This window comes from Vipera ursinii (assembly GCF_947247035.1).
Source record: "Vipera ursinii genome assembly, chromosome: W".
Taxonomy (NCBI): Eukaryota; Metazoa; Chordata; class Lepidosauria; order Squamata; family Viperidae; genus Vipera; species Vipera ursinii.
The window spans coordinates 41,004,258-41,021,914 of record NC_139522.1 but is presented as its reverse complement, the minus strand read 5'-3'; the positions used below and the strand labels follow the sequence as shown (position 1 = coordinate 41,021,914).

Genomic DNA, 17,657 nt, shown 5'->3' with positions numbered 1-17,657 from the left:
GTTGGCATGCATATTTATTGTATGATAAGAAGGTGGATAATGTGTTTAAGATACATATTTTAAGGTATGCTCTGTTGCGAGTTTGGAAAAAGTATAGACATAAGTTAAATTATAAGATACCAATTTGGGCAATACCTAAACATGCAATAGAAAATATAAATGTGGGATTCAAACAGGATGAGACTACATATAAGGAAATTTTAAGTCTAGAAAGGAATGTATGGCAATTAAAGCCATATAATATTTTAAAAGAAGAAAAGATTGTACAAACTTGGTTTCAGTATGGGCAATTACAGGCAAGATGGAAAGAGGACCAGAAAGCTGGCTTTTCGATGACTGATGAAAATTTGGTAAAACAAATTAGAGATCAAGGTCAAGCACATATTAAAAGGATATATAATGCATTGATAGAAATTGACTCAGAAACGGAACTTGTTAAAGATTGTATGATAAAGTGGGCCCAGAATTTTCAAGAAGTTATAACAATGGACACTTGGGAAAAGATCTGGGTTAGAAATGTAAAATTTACACAGGCCCAAAACTTAAGAGAGAATTTTTTTTTATTGAAAAGTTTTACAATACATTTTATCTTTAACAATCCCTCCCCCCCTACCTCCGCCCACCCCTTCCTAACCCTCCCTAACCCTCCCCCCTTCCCCCCTCCCCGACTTCCCAGAGCTAAATACAAGGTATAAAAGCAAGAAGCAATCATAAACAACCATATGCTAACAACAATAAACTATTAAGTCTATCGCACTCTAGCTCAGACATGTCAAACACAAGGCCCGGGGGCCGGACCCGGCCCGTGAAGTGGTTTCAAGTGGCCCGCGAAACCATCCTGGAAACAGTGAGGGAACGGCCCCCACTGCCTTGGCCCTGGCCCAGAGACCCTCCTTCTGCCAGAGACCCCCAGATCTGTCCCACTCCTGCCCAGGCCCCCATAGGCACCCTTGATGCGAATGATGTAGAGCTGGCCACGCCCACCCAGTAGACCATACGCACTCTAGCCACGCCCACCCAGTATGCCACGCCCACCCTGGCCATACCCACCCGGCCCCCTGAGGGCAACCGCAATGCTGATGCGGCCCTCAATGAAATTGAGTTTGACACCCCTGCTCTAGCTCATATGAAATGACTACAAGCAATACTAATATCACATTAAAAAAACCTTATTCAAATGCTAAGTGAAACTTTTTAGTCCCATATTTGTTCTGGATATAATCAATCCACTTTTTCCACACCATAATATAACGTTGTTGCGAATGATCTTTCAAATAAGCCGAAATCTTTGCCATTTCCGCCAGGTCAGAAACTTTTAGAGTCCATTCTTCTATAAAGAGAGAATTTTTATAAAATGTTTTATAGGTGGCACTTAGACCCTAAAAAATTAGCAAGTATGTATCCGAACTGCCAGCCCAAATGTTGGAGGTGTGGTTTATTTATTTATTTATTTATTTTAATTCCATTTATATCCCGCCCTTCTCCGAAGACTCAGGGCGGCTTACAAGCTTAGCAGTAGCCTTCATTCTATGTATATGCCTGCTTATTAGGGCTTTCATACACACCCCCAAGCGGCATTATTACAAAGTCAGCTTAATTGCCCCCAACAATCTGGGTCCTCATTTTACCTACCTCGGAAGGATGGAAGGCTGAGTCAACCTTGAGCCTGGTGGGATGCGAACCTGCACTAATTGCAGGCAGCTGGTGTTACTTAAGGAGGCATTAGCCCACTGCTCCACCAAGGCTCAAGGTTGTGAGGATGCAACATATTTTCATATATGGTGGACTTGTAAAATGGTTAAAGCCTTTTGGATTAAAATTTGGTGGAATATGCAAAAGATATTTAAGAAAAGGATAAAGTTTTCTCCGCAATTGTTTTTATTGGGTATTATTACAGATACTACTGTTATAGACACTAAGTTGATGTTGCATCTAATTACGGCGGCAAGACTTTTAGTTGCACAATACTGGAAGAAGGAGGAATTGCCGACTATAGAAGAGTGGACTTTGAAAGTTTCCAACTTGGCGGAAATGGCAAAGATTTCGGCATATTTGAAAGATCATTCGCAACAGAGATATATTGTGGAATGGAGAAGATGGATTGAATATATTCAGAATAAATATGGGACTAAAAGTTTCATTTAGCAGATTGTTGGGGGCAACAATCTGACTTTGTAATAATGCCGCTTGGGGTGTGTGAAAGCCCTAATAAGCAGGCATATACATAGAATGAAGGCTACTGCTAAGTTTGTAAAGCCACCTTGAGTCTTCGGAGAAGGGCGGGATATAAATGGAATTAAAATAAAAAAATAAATTTGAATAAGTAGTGGATTTTTATGATGTATGATTAGTTATTTGTTACTTTATTAATATTATGACTATGGAGAGTTAAAGTCCGATAGAACTTAATGTTTTATTTTTGTTGTTAGCATATTTTAGTTTATGTTTGTATTATTATACCCTGTATTCAGCTCTGGGAAGTCGGGGAGGGGGGAGGGGAGGGGAGGGTTGGGGAGAGGGGAGGGGGAGGAGGGAGTTAATTGTATTTAAAAATTGTAAAACTTTTCAATAAAAAAAAGAGTGGGAAAGGAAGAAGACAAGCTATAAAAACATCTGTAAGAGAAGATAACTAGCAAAACAGGAAAGAACCTATTTTTTTCCAAAAAGGTCATAAAAGGGGGGCTACAACTCAGACAACTGAGCATGTGCAATTAGTTGATTAATATTAACTGACACACCTTGCATAAATTATCTCCTAATTTTAATGTACATGTGATGTATGATTTAGTATGTAGCAGGAAATATGTAGGAGGCGGTCGGAAAGAGTGTAACCTCATAGTACCTCAGCCAATGGGGAAAGAGGAGGGATGTGCGGCCGGGGCCAGGGATGTATAAAAATGGGAATATTTTGGGTTGAAACTTTCGAGAGAACCAAGCTTTGATAGCTTCTCTCCCCGCTTATTGCAATAAACGAAACAAAAGGCCTTCACTGTGTTTTGGCTGGTTATTGGTCTGGCGAGCTTGCCTCTGGTCATGAAGGAAAGTAGCCAGGAGCGCATAACAGCCTTGGGGGCTCGTCCGGGATTTGCATCCGTTTCATCTTTGGCAGCCGGGGATATTTGAAAGGGGAGTGCGCACCTGGGTAAGTTTTTTTTCCCCAGCCCTAAAGGTCGGATTGCCCCTGCTCAAACAAAGAGAAATTGGAAATCCTGTGACAGAAAGCCAGGACGCAGTGAAAACCTAAGGGAAAGTTGGCTGACTAGAGGAAGGACTTCACCTCAGCCTGACAGGTAAGATACCAGAGGGGTATTTAGATACCAGAGGGGTGTCCATGGCAATAAGGGTTTGAAGAGGAGGGACACCTCCCCGGCCAGTGTGCCAGCCAATAAGGAAAAAGAGGAAAGGTATTTACATTCTGGAATGAATCCCCTTAGGGAGATGGGAATCCCTTAGGGAGAATGTTGAAGTATTTTAAGTCAATGCTTTAAACAAGGCATTTGAACAAAGGAAGGATGATACATTACAGTATATATCTGGCCTAAGTACATGTTTGGCCAGCCAATAAATTAAATTGGGCTTTTCAGTGTGGAAAATAACTGGAAGTAGTGAGGAAATTTAAAAATAAAAATATATGTGCTTTTAGTATTATCATGTAATCATATTTTATATTTTATAATAATCATTTTATAATCAATTGCTTGAGTAGATGCTTTGAGAATATGGGGAAAAATACAGGCCTCAAGTGGAGGGAGAGGGAGAACAGGAGTTACCATGGGGCCCAGTGTGAGTCACCATCTAGGAATTGTTTTTAAGTACCTTCTGGTGCCTGGTACCCCTGGCAGGTGTAGAAGATGGGAGACATCTCTCCCCTAGAAACAGGATAGTAGGGGAGGGATCTTGTTAGTATAATGTAAGCAAACAGGGGCAGAGATAATGTATTCTGTTTAGGCGCTTCTGATAGATTGTAACCTCCAAAGCCTAAGCCAATGGGGCCATGGGGGAGGGAATGGGGAGTCGCAATAGGATGTATAATAATATGTGATTTTGGAATTTGGGGTGTGGTTCAGTGCTTGGCTGCATTGTTTGCCTTCCTGAATCCACCACGCTTTGCAAACCGTTATTTTTTTAGACTTTGTTGTGAAGTCTAATAAACTTCTTTTCTATTTGTAACACAAACAGAGTGGATTTCAATTTGTGTCTATTTTTGTGTCTAACATCAGCTTGGCTCAGAGCAGTGGGGAATGGATAGGCAGTGGTTAAGGTCTATCAGAAATGCTTCTTGCATTTCCCCACTGCCTGGAGAACAAGCTACAAGTTGCCCCAAAAGAGAGGAAAAGTGGAAATTTAAAGGGACACAAACCTCCAAAGGTCTGGAAGTGATGTTTAAGGGTCTCTGTGTTTGTGTGCTTGTGTTGGCTCATTCCTAAAGACTGGGGGAAGGGGGAGAGACCCTCTAACAGTAATATACAAAACAACAAGGCCTTATTCCAAAAGGAAATTTGGGAAATTGGCTTGTGAAAAAGCTCCTTGAAAATAATAATGATCATTTTGCCTGGGGTGAAGTATTTGGAATTTTTTGTGTCTGGTGTAAATCCAAGAAAGGGTGAAGAAGGCTAGTTTCTTAGTAATTAGAAGGACAATAAGGTAAAGGCAAAGGTTCCCCCGCACATGCGTGCTAGTCATTTCCAACTCTAGGGGCCGGTGCTCATCTCTGTTTTAAAGCCGAAGAGCCAGCGCTTGTCCGAGGATGTCTCTGTGGTCATGTGGCCGTCATGACTAGACGCCAAAGGCGCAGGGAACGCTGTTACCTTCCCACCGGAGTGGTCCCTATTTTTCTACTTGCATTTTTACGTGCTTTCGAACTGCTAGGTTGGCAGAAGCTGGGACGAGTAACAGGCACTCACTCTGTTACGCGGCACTCGGGATTCGACCCACCAAACTGCCGACCTTCTGATCGACAAGCTCAGCGTCCTAACCCACTGAGCCACCGCGTCCCTTCAGAAGGACAATAGAAGGTGTTAAACGAATGGAAATAATCAGATGGAAGAGAGGTAGAGAAAGAGAGAGAGAAAGAGAAAGAAAGGAGCTGTGTGAAGTTTTATGCATGGCCAGGATGAAAGGCAAGTACTCTGATCTGCTATTTTGTGTGCGAGAGTTAAGTAGAAAGCTATGTATTTCTTGAGGTTCCTATAATTTGGAAGATGACTAGAGAGGGGAAAACCCCTCTCCAAGAGGGAAAAAATTGCCCCCCCTAACAGCTTTTGAAATCAGGCAATTTAGGAAAGAATTGTCCAAACTAATAGAAGATCCTATTGAAGTAGGAAAACAGGGTAGAAATGTTTTTAGGACCAATGGAATATTCATGGGGAGAAATGCAACCCATTTTTAACATGTTTACACCAGAAGAGAATGGGATGATTAGGTGAGTAGCTAGGGAATACTGTAAGAAAAGGTTTTCACAAAAAGAATGGACAGGCAACAGAGTGCAGAGAGGAATGCTATGGCTGATTATAAGGGATAGAAGGTATTTAAATATGCAGTGCCTCAGAGTCTTAACATTCAGAAGGCACTGTGATTAGAACAAGGAAAGGAGGAAGTATGACTGAATAGCTAGAGAGGTTAAAAAGCCAACTTAAAAGTATGGACATTTGGATCCTGGTAATCCAGGACATCAAATGATTTTGAAATATCAATTTGTATGGAAATCATGGGAAGATATTAGGGTAAAAATGCAGAAATTAGACACATGGAAAACTAAAACAATAGAAGATTTATTACAGGTAAGAGGCTCAGAAAGTATATGCAAAGAGAGGAGAAAGATAAGCGTAAGATAAGATAAAAATGATGGCTCAATTGGTGCAAGCAGGCCAGCAAAAAGGACGGGGGAGGGGAAATAAACAGAAAATCAATAAGGGGTCTTGGGAGAGGCTGAGGGTGAGGACAGCCATTTGGCACCAGGGGATATAAACCCCTAGGGGGAAAAAATTCCCCAGTCCGTAAAAATAAATAAATAAAGGTGCCTTTTGTAAGGAGGAAGGACACTGGGAAAATGAGTGCCTTAAGAGGAAGGAGGGGGAAGAACTAGCAAATTTGGTGAATTTTGAGGATAAGGGGTGTCAGGGGACTAATCTGTTTTCTGGTCCAGCTTTCTAGGAACGCCTGATAAACCTTAAAGGTTGGACCCCTGTAGAAGGAAAGGGTGTACTGGGTGGATTCCAAAGCCACCAGATTTACCCTAAACTATATACCTCCAGGAATGCAAATTGGGAAAGAGAAGATTAAGGATCAGGGAATTAGGGACATGTAGTAGAAGCAACAATATTTAAATCTGTGATGGTCCAGACAGTAGCAAAAGTACCTGAACTATGGTGCAATTTTGTATTGGTAAAAGGGAGCTGCAATTTGGCCAGGAGGTACTTAATTGGTAAATTGGGGATTGTTATTATGGGGAATGAAAGAGAAATAATTGTAAATATTATGGCCTTGAGTGAGGAAGCCCAAGGAAATGTGGACCCTCTTATATGGGCCCAAGAGGGCAATAAAAGAGTGGTACACATGGATCCTTTAAAGGTGACTTTAAAGAACCCTGGTGAAGCAATTCACCAGAAACAGTATATAACATTACATTGGAAGGAAGAATGGGTTTAAAGCCCATGGTGGAAGGGCTATGGAAGGGGGGTGAAATTTTTGAGCAATCCTTTTAAACATGTTTAGTTTGTTACTTTTTTTAACCCAAGAATTTCTGCCTTGGAAAAGCAAGAGATACAGAAAAAAGAAAGAAAATTAAAAGCGGGGGAGGCAGTTTCTGTCTGCATATTTGGTTTTTGTTTGTTTGTTTTAAAGAACAGAAATTGGGTAAAATTTCCTGACTGTAAGAATAATTAATCAGTGGGATAATTGTCTGCAGAAACTGTGGATGCTTCATTATTGGAGGTTTTTGGGAGGAGGTTAGTAATTGATAGGGTCTGGAATGGATAGTGTTTCTTGTTTCAGTAAGGGGTTGGACTAGAGGACCTCTAATGTCCCATCCAACTCTGGTATTGTTTTTGTATGTGTGGCATGCTTCAGTGATTTTCCTTTGCATTTTAGTTTGGATTTATCCTTAATAATGCATTTGAGGGTATTCTTGTCAAAAAGGAACAATCGTATGAAGTTTTATTTAACATCTGATAAATACCGGTATGTGTCTTTGGGACTCCTTGCTACTGCAAAAGAGATGATTAATGGCTGCATATTGTGTGTGTTCAATTTGTTTTCCTTTTCCTTGGAGCCAAGGAGAGGAAGGGAAATCTTTATAGAAAACTAGTTTGGTTTCAGGGTTATAGCCACAGGCTGCAAGGCTGGATTTGAGTTCAAATCCTGATTTGGCCATGAGGGATGGCTGAGTATTTTGGGGCTGGTTTATTTTTGTTCAGCCATAGGAGGGAGGTTTTGGCAAGCCACTTCTGTAAATGTTATGGCATTTTTCCTCCTGAGGGCTGTTTCAAGTTCTCTGAAAGCAAACGTTTTGTGTAAATTTTTACTCTGTCTGGTTTGGTGAATGGGGGAAGGGGGAGACAATCTTTTGTCTTCTTAGCTATCCTGTTGTTCTTTGATGTGCTACCACAAGAGTGATTTGAATATTATCTGCCTGAGACAAAAGGTATTGCAGAAATGTTGGCCCAATACTGATTGGTGAGCCTATGTGCTTTACCTTTTAAAATCCTGAATGTGTTATTTACAATAGGTTTATTGAGTTATATTTTTTGTAACATGGTATCTAATCAGGGTGAAAGGGGGAGGAGAAAGAAAAATGTGACAATTTTTGATAGAGCTTCCATGGACAAGTATAGTCTATCTGACACAGGACAAATGGTTTTTTCTTCCCTCCACTTTTAAGCTGTGGAAGCAAATACAATTTTATGTAGCTTCCCAGTTTTGTAAGATCTTATTCTGGTAATTATCAAGAAATGGGAAAGCAAATTTTTAGCAGAAGAAAGGATTGAGGGTGTTTAGCAAATAAAGCCCAATTGGTATGAAAGGAGGTAACATATCTAGGATATATTATAGTTGAAGGGGAAAGGAAAATAGATAGTAAAAGGATTGAGGCTATAGTACATTTATAATTATCAAACAATAAAAATGGTCTTAAGGGAATTCTGTGGTTATTACAAGGTCCTGCAAGAATGGTGATCCAAAAACTATAAGAGGGGAGTCATTGGGGAATTAAAGCATAGGTAGAAATGTATTTGAAATTCTAATACTACCCTTGGGATTTTTGATATGTAAAAGGGTTAAGGCTCCCAAAGAAGGGAGACCAATAGCTATATGTAGAACAAGTACTGGGGTCTTTGTGCCACCAAGCCTTCCTGTCAAGAGAAAACAAACAGCTCCTTTGGGATTTCCAGTCGAAGATCCAGCGGGGACAGTGGGTGCTGAAATGGAAGGAGGAACTTCTACACCCAAAGAAGGGAAGTTCTGTTAGATGTTTAGTGCCAGCCATTGGCAGTTCCCCAAAAGGGTCATCAGATGGAGGCAAAGAGGTTTCTTCGCTTCCACTGATGAGCCAAGGGTCTCAGACCCACAGCCCCATTGGTGAGAGTGTTTTATGGTCAAGGAGGGGCCAAGACCCCCCATAAATACCTCCGCACGAGGGGCTGCTTTTTGTCTCCTCTTTCTCCAGTTCTAGTTTCTACTTCTAGTTCTATCTCTACTCCTAACCTCTATATTAGTCATGTAATACTAGCTTGTTTTGTTTTATTTTATTTCTCTCTTACATGCAGGCATGAATGCTTTCATGCCAAGTACTTCTTTCTCTTTGATCTATCATGAATAAAGCTAAATATGATTGCATCTCTGCGTGATGCCTTTGCTTGGAAGCTCCTTTAACGATTCATCGTGAGAAAACCTCACAAGTTGGTAGTCAGAGCATGGTTTAAAGGAAAGCTTCCAAGCCAGCCAGGAACTAGCCAACAAGATGTCTGAAAGGCCCGGCTCCAATCCATTTATAACAGATGGCAGGATTTCTCCCATCGTGACCAGAAGTCATCGATCGAAGACAGCTTCCCTGCCTACATCCAAGACTTCAGTTCCTGAGGCAACCTCAGCTGCAGATGAAAGCACAAATGGCCTTCATCCCGTCAGAGGATCCAGCAGAGCGTCTAGGACCCCTTCATATGCCTCTCTACAACTGAACGCCACAGAGGAGAGCATACAAGGTTTGCAAACTGTCCAAGGCTGCTCAGATGCTGCAGAGACGGACCTGGCTGAAACCAAACGCCGCGTGAGTAAACTGACTGCACAGGAACGTGAAGAGCTGCTTAAAGAGATCCTTGCAATGCAGGGGAAAGGGAGGGGGAAGGCAGCCCAGGAAACCGAAGAGACCACGAGGCTCCCAAATATGGCGCCTGCCACCCTTAGTGACCCCGGGACCCCAGGACTTTTGGCGGGAACCCCCCCTCCCAGCTGTGAGCTACAGCTTCCGGGGGCAAGCGGAAACAAGATGGCGGCCCCCACACGGTCTAACAAAGACTTGACTTCTTTAAGTCTGGAAAGCCAGCAATCTCTGGCTTCCAACCAAAATAGCCTGCAGTCACTGGCATCCAGCCTAAATGACATGCAATCCCTGGCATCCGAGCAAGACAGCATGCATATTCCTGATTTCTCCCCCCCACAAAGCCTTAAATGCTATGATAGCAATGAGATTTGCCCAGCCAAAACTGTTACAACGGCTCTCCAGACAGCCATGCAAGCTCTGGCCACTGCCTTAGAGGCTAGCAAGACAGCGGCCACACAGACATCGGGGGTGCCCACCCCCCCTCCAAGGCCTCCCATCCTCTCCCCAGAGCCCAACTGCCGGGAGGAATCCAGCCTGCAGCCTCCCAACAATCAACCCCTGCGGCCTCCCACCTTCTCTTCAGGTCTTCAGAACCAGCAATGGGCTCCTCAAGGCAAGCCAGGCAATGATGAAAATCCATGTGGTTTTAATTCTCGGGAGGATCCATTCAAACAACCCCGGGCTGGTAAATCTGGGCTCCGCCCCCCCAATGCCTCATGGGAAGAAGGGAGAAACCCTGAACAACGCCCTCCCCCTGATCACATGGTCTCCGGGCACGCCCATATGGAATTGCTAAATAAGCAACAAGAAAAAAGAGTGTCCCCTTTCAATGCAGAAACAGCTTCAGGAGTAAGCGTTTTTCCGCTTCCTTTTACATCAATGCCCATCTCAGAATTTTTTAAATATGGGTCTGAGTTTCTGGTCACAGACCTACCTAGTGATTTTAAAAAACTGCAAATAGCAGGAGAAAATTATAGCAGTTGGAGTAAAGATATACAGCTATATCTCTTAAAGCATGGGATTCTACAGATGGTTCGAAAACCACCCCCTTCCCCATGGGGACGTCAAGAAGAGCTGCTACACTTGCAGGCTTATTCCGCTCTACTCAGTTCCCTGGATAATAACTTGTTCCCTAGCATCCCAGCTGGTCTCAGAGCTGCTCAGGTCTGGGATCTGTTATTCAAATTATTCAACAGCGATACCATTGGTTCCATCACCAGATATACAACTGAGCTTTATACAACCAAACTGAAATTTGGTGCCAGCATGCCTGAACATCTTGCAAAATTAAAGGCACTCAGGGCAGAATTGATTTCCAGAGATTTTCCTGTGTCTGATGTGAGCATGCTCTCCATAATTTTTACTTCCCTAGACAGGAGTTGGAGCAATTTCATTGTTTCACTCGAAGCGGTCAAGAGGGAAGACATAAATCTGTCCTACCTCACAGGGAGACTGATTGAAGAAGATCGGAGAAGGAGAAATGCTGGGGAATACGCTAGAGTCACCACTCAGCAAGCCAGAAGGGGGCGCCACAACTCAGAGCAAATTAATGCTCTGTTTAAATGTTTCATCTGTGGCTCTGAGGAGCACCTCAAGAAAGACTGCCCCCATCAACATCAAGCCCCTAAACGTGGTCCCAATCAAGTAAGAGGGAAGGGGCAAGTAAGGGGGCGTGGCAGGGGCAAAGGACATTCACTGCATACTTGTTCCCTCACCCCCACAACAAAGGCTGATAGCTCCACTGACTTATGGTTACTGGACTCTGGAGCTTCTTCTCACATTACTAATATGAGTCAAGGTTTTAAAAGGTTAAAGAAAATTACCTCATCTGTCAAGGTTGCAAACGGTGATACTGCCTCGGTTGTTGGGGAAGGTTTCGTTTCTCTACCTGGACTTGGGAAAGTAGAGGGTGTCTTGCACGCGCCTTCTATAGCCAACAACCTTTTGAGCATCACCAAATTGTGTGACGATGACAAAGTGGAAGTCCTATTTCGCAAGGGGGGAGGTCATGTCACCCGAGACCAGAAGGTCATTGGAGATATTACAATAATAAATGGCTTGCCATATTTTTCTCCCAAGGCACCACAACCTGCCCCAAGGCTTTCCAAGGGCAGTGTGGGCAAGGAGCCTGAATCTCAGCAGACACCTACAGCACCACTCAAAGCAATAAGAGCCAAGAGAGTGTCCATGGGAAAACCAATGCACAATAAGTGCGTCCACCTCATGCACAGAAGGCTAGGACATGCAAGCTTCCCTGTAGTTAAAAAGATGGGAGAGTTTGCTGAGGGAGTCCAGCTCAAGGACTGTGACGTGTTTCTGGACTGTGCCATTTGCAAGAAAACAAAGAGGAAAGCTGCTCCTACATCAAAGGTGTCATCCCGTAAGACCCAATACCCTTACCAACTAGTACATGTTGATTTGGTTGGGCCTTTTACACCATCCCTAGGAAAGAAAAAGTATTTTCTCACTGCCGTTGATGATTTTTCACGTTACGGCCACGTATATACTCTCACAGAGAAATCTGAAGCCTTTGACGCCATAAAGTCGCTGTACAACTTCGTAGAGACCCAGTACAAGACCAAGATCGCACAATTGCAGAGCGATCGCGGGGCTGAGTTCATGTCTCAGAAGTTCCAGGACTGGGTAAGGCATAAGGGCATCCATCATTTCCTAACTGCACCGTTCACCCCGTCGCAAAATGGTGTAGCTGAGAAAAGGAATGGAATCCTGCAAACCATGATGCATAGTCTGATTGCAGACGCGGGTGTCGCAGAATCATACTGGGGGGAGGCAATTCATTATGCCAATTACACTTTAAACCGCACCTGGAGCAGTGTTGTGAACCAGACCCCATATTTCCTGGTTCACGGTAGGAAACCAAATCTGGCACATTTGCGTGTGTTTGGTTCCTATGCATGGGTGCATATCCCCAAGCAGCTACGGAAGAAGGGGAAACCTGTTTCTCAGAGACTAAGGTTCTTGGGCTATGCTCCTGGCTCCAAGGCCTATCGTTTCCTGGGAGAAGGGGGCAGGCCTGTGACTTCCCAATCTGCCTCTTTCGAAGAGGATTCCAATTGGACCCAGATCCACTCAAATGATCTGAGCCCATATGCCAACCGACCCAGCAAGGACACACCGACCGCGACATCACCAGAGGCGACCTCGTACCCTGCCACCGACGAAAGTGAGGAACAAGATGAAGATGCGTCCAGTCCCACGGAGGAAGACACGCCGTCTTCACCCCCAGCCACAACTCAGAGACCCGCGGAAGAAAAGAGCGGTGAGTGGCAGAAGGTAAGGAGGTCAAAGCGGTCCAACAAGGGGGTCCCACCAAAGAGAATTGACATTGGCCACATAGCGTCTGTCAACAGCGTTGTGGTCACCCCAAAATCCTTCTCTGACATCCAGGAGCTGCCCATCGAAGAGCAAGAGAAATGGCAGCTCGCGATGGAGAAGGAAATGCAGAGCCTGAAACAACTTAAGGTCTTCACCCCCCAGCAACCTCCAAAGGAGAGGAAAGTCATTGGCACAAGGTGGGTTTACAAGGCAAAACCACTTGCCAATGGCCTCTACCTGTATAAGGCCCGTTTGGTAGCCCAGGGCTTCGCTCAGCGTTATATGGAAGACTACTCGGAGACTTACTCTCCAACCGTTCGGGCAGAGAGCGTCAAGGCCGCCCTCGTGACTGCAGCCGCTCTGGGAGAAGAAGTCTTCCAGTTCGACATCCAGACGGCTTACCTCCACGCCAACTTGGACCGGCAGATCTACGTGAGGGCCCCACCTGGCTACCAGCAAGAAGGGGAAAATACATGGTTGCTTCACAAAGGGTTATATGGTCTTAAGCAGTCAGGGAAATTATGGTATGACTGTCTTAAAAAGAGTTTAGAACGAGTTGGTTTTCATACATCTAATGCAGATCAATGTGTTTTCACACGCAATTCCAAGGGTACCACAGAACGGGTGTTAGTTTATGTGGATGATCTATTATATGTAGGGCCAAACAAGAAAGGGTGTGATGAATTTGCCAAGGCCCTGGAAGAAAAATTTACTCTGAAGTCTTTGGGGCGGGTTGACAAGTACTTGGGTGTGCATATTTTGGCCACTAAGGGGGGGTTCGCTCTATCTCAAAAAGAAAAGATAGAGGAATTACTGGCCAAATGCAAAATGACAGAATCTAATCCTACGCATAGCCCAATGCAAACCGATTTTTACAACCACACCCATAAGGACGGTCCTGAGTTCACAGATAACACGCTTTACAGATCTGTGATTGGCTCCTTGCTATACATCAGCAATTGGAGCAGACCTGACATAGCTTTAGCTGTGAATCTATTGTCCAGGCATGTGGAACACCCAAAGCAATTCCACTGGACTGCTGTTAAAAGGGTGCTTAGATACCTAAAGGGCACAGCTGATGCCCTCCTTATGCTAGAACCAGAGAAGGGGAAGACGGCCCAGCTCTCCGCTTACTCAGACGCAGACTGGGCTGGCGACACCAAAACTAGACGGAGCACTTCCGGTTTTCTCATATTGCTAAATGGCTGCCCAGTACATTGGAATGTTAGGCAGCAAAAATTCATTTCTTGCTCCACGGCCGAGGCTGAATATGCCAGCCTGTCAGACACGGCCAATGATTTGACTTGGTTCAATGAGCTGATAACAAGCATCTGGGCATCTCCCCCTCTGCCCATCCAAATTCTAGAGGACAACACAGCTGCCATTGCAATCTCAGAGGCTTATGCAGTAGGATCTAGATCTCGCCATATAGACATACGCTACAAAAATGTCAGGCAGCTTACCAAAAGGGGTTTTATACATGTTGAGCACTGTAATACAGCTGACCAGATAGCTGATCTGTTTACCAAACCTGTTCCCATTGACCGGCACAACCTTCTGTGTAAGCGTTTGTGTTTGGCCTTCTGAATGTTTTCATACATGTCTATGACACCTGCTCGCCCCTTACATACATTCACTGGTCCCTGTCATTGGCTGGCAAGAAGGGGAATTGTTAGATGTTTAGTGCCAGCCATTGGCAGTTCCCCAAAAGGGTCATCAGATGGAGGCAAAGAGGTTTCTTCGCTTCCACTGATGAGCCAAGGGTCTCAGACCCACAGCCCCATTGGTGAGAGTGTTTTATGGTCAAGGAGGGGCCAAGACCCCCCATAAATACCTCCGCACGAGGGGCTGCTTTTTGTCTCCTCTTTCTCCAGTTCTAGTTTCTACTTCTAGTTCTATCTCTACTCCTAACCTCTATATTAGTCATGTAATACTAGCTTGTTTTGTTTTATTTTATTTCTCTCTTACATGCAGGCATGAATGCTTTCATGCCAAGTACTTCTTTCTCTTTGATCTATCATGAATAAAGCTAAATATGATTGCATCTCTGCGTGATGCCTTTGCTTGGAAGCTCCTTTAACGATTCATCGTGAGAAAACCTCACAAGTTCCTTATATTGAATCTGCTGTCCGGAGGGCTGAGAAGGGTTGGACTCACTACACAAGAGTAAAGGTGGTGACTGGACCTGAAAGAGGTTGGATGGTCATTCCAGGACAAGGACTGAAAGCCATGCTTAAAAGGACTTGAATGGGTAGTGGACCAGAACCCCTACCTATTTTGAACATCTCTATTAGAATTTCAGGTGACCCTAGATGAAGAACAAAGAAATTGGTGGTGACTCATGAGAGAAGTAAAAGTGGTTTGTTACAAATAAAACCAATAACTGAGACAGAAGTCACACCATTAGAAACTGAAAATGTAGAATTGTAAATTGTAAGATTTAGGTGGTAAATGTATATTTTTTGTTATTGTCAGTGTGATTGCTATTGCTGTTATTGCTGTTGTGATTGTGGATCAATTTGTGGGTGTGAAATACTGTGAAAGGGGGTGGATTATAATTCTAATATTACTGAAGACAACACACCAGAGCAGCCTGGGAAATAAAAGTAAAACTTTGTTTGTGGGATTTAAAGGTAGATGACACTCATGGATATTACAAAAGGAATTAGGAAAGTGGCTAAAGCTCCTGAACAAAAGTATGAAAATATGTGGAGTGATTGGAGTTGGTTAACTAATTGGCTTCTCAATTTTGGATGGCTAAAACAAATATGTGTAGGACTTATGTGTTATACAGGTCTGCAATGTATTCCTTTATGTGCATCTACTTTAACCAAAGCTGTAGCAAAAGCTTTAGGAAGAGAAGAAATTATACAGTTAATGGTTATAGGACGGCCCCTGACCTTCGCTCATTCCGCTGGGACGTGAAGACTCTTTGAGCTTTCCGGCCTGGACTGAGAGTATTAATTGGGTTTTAAATTGGATTTTAATTGGGGTTTTATACTTATTCAAGGTTTAAATGTAATTATTTTAACTGTTTTTAATTTTTTTAATTGTTATTATTTTAATAAAACCTTGTGAACAGCCCTGAGTCCTACGGGAGAAGGGTGGTATATAAGTCTAATAAAGATAAAGATAAGATTTTCTAAGCATGATAATGAAGACCATTCAGTGTAATTAAAATTAAAAGGGGGGAATTGATAGAAGTAAATGAAAGGCATTCCAAATGGCATCTCAGTTCATAAATATGCAAAGCCATATCATGGTTGGTTATCTATGCTTTTATCTTGCTCCCTATTTTATCTGGGGAAAAACCTAAAAAGTGCAATATGAGATGGCAGCAGAAACGCATAAATGACAGCTGTCAGAAAGAAAAATATCCAGTACAGGTCAGACTAACAAAATAATCACCAAAAACAGGTGGACGCTTCATCAGAGATTACAAACAGCAAGGCATAGGGAAGGCACCTGGAAATCCAAAACTCAGTCCAAGTAAGATATATAATGTGCAGGTGACCCAAACCACATCCCTGTGAGCCACACCTCCCACCACTATCGCCAGAGCGAGTGCCTGGCAGCGGGAAGGACCCCCACCACTTCCGCCCAGCTTAAACGCTTAAGAGTTGCTCCGTAGCCGACGCTGCATTTAATACTGCGAACGGGCCGATGGGTAAGCGTAGGTTGCAGATGGCCGCAGAGGGGTCGACGCGAACAGCTCCCAAATCCGAACTGCCCGTTGTGCGGAAGTGCGCCTCCTGCGTGCTGATTGGTTGATCCGACTTCCTGTTCTGTACTTTGCTGTTTGAGTGCCCCCTAGCCAGAAGCGTTAAAATTCGCAGACCTATGAATGCAACAGCTACAAACGACAGATACTTGTTTCTTCACGTGCGGTGCCGGAGAAACCTGCTCAAGCCCTTAACCCTAACCTTTAAGGCACAACGGGCAATTGGGATTTGGGAGGTGTTTGCGTCAGCCATCTGCAACCTACGCTTACCCATCAACCCCTTAACGGTGTAGGTATGAGGCCACAGCTGAGGGTATTTGTGGGCAACTCTAAATCAGACTTTATGAGGCGCCCTCGATCCCTCTCCGAAGTGAAAACGACGCGGATGCTTTTTGTCTGCGTTGCCAGTGGCTGCAAAGGATGGTGGCGATCACAAAGGAAACATGAAGGAAATGAAGAGGACGGTAGACGGGGCTGCTTTGTTTCGCCAGAAATCGCAGCAGAGAGCTGCCAGAGGGAAGCGGGGGAGCCAAGAGGCCAAAGCCTCAGCCTCCGCATCAGGGCAACGGCGGTGCGGCAGACTGCGGTTGTCAACGAAACGCGTCCAGTGGAAAGCCCCGGGCAGGGATGCCACGCAGCTTCCACGGCAGGGAAACAGCCTGCTGCCCGGCGCTTTCCTTTTCCTCCACCGCAGCAAAGGGGAGCGGCTCTTCCCGCCCACCTCGCACGAAAGCCCCAGCCAGAAAGGTTGCTCCATGCCCCGCGTGGCCTCTTCGACTCAGGGGCCGCCCCTGCTCGCCAGTTCCGGGCTGCTGCGGCTGCCCCCATCCTTGCCGCAGGAGACCGGCTCAGGCCAGGCTCTGGCTGCCCCCAAGTCGGGCCGACAGAGCACTCAAGCAATACTGCAGCTCCTGGGCAGACTTGGGCGCGCCGGAGCATCGGGAGCGGCGGCCCTACCCTTTGGAGTGCTCCGTCTCCTCCTCGTTGTCGCCGTCGATGCCGCAGGTGTCCTGGTCGTCCAGCTCAAGGCTTTGCTGGCTGGCGGCAGACTCGCTATCCTCCGCCATCACGGGGGGGGGGGGGCGGGGGGGAGGAAGGACTCCACGCGAGAAGGCGTATTGGCAGGCGGCAGCCGCCGGACGAGAGCCCCCTAGCGGTCGACTTGTGTCTCTCGGCAGACGCCAGTCGGATGTTTATTTCCCCCCCCCCCCGTATCCCCCCGCCCTCGGACACGCTCCTGCTCGTCTGAGAAGCTGGATCTGGGACTGCGAAAGACAATGGTTA

The 17,657-nt window shown here is 44.9% G+C and overlaps 1 protein-coding gene across 1 annotated transcript in view; it reads right to left on the bottom strand.

Annotated features, from left to right (window-relative positions):
* LOC310648261 (glycylpeptide N-tetradecanoyltransferase 2-like) overlaps nt 1–17,440 on the bottom strand; it is a gene marked incomplete at its 5' end in the record, with an annotated part of 148,292 nt that extends 130,852 nt beyond the window's left edge. Inside the window, one exon of the mRNA XM_083376012.1 lies at nt 17,331–17,440. Within this exon, the coding sequence (XP_083232138.1) occupies nt 17,331–17,440 (110 nt within the window). The remainder of the gene's footprint in view (nt 1–17,330) is intronic.
* Nucleotides 17,441–17,657: the final 217 nt, after the last annotated feature.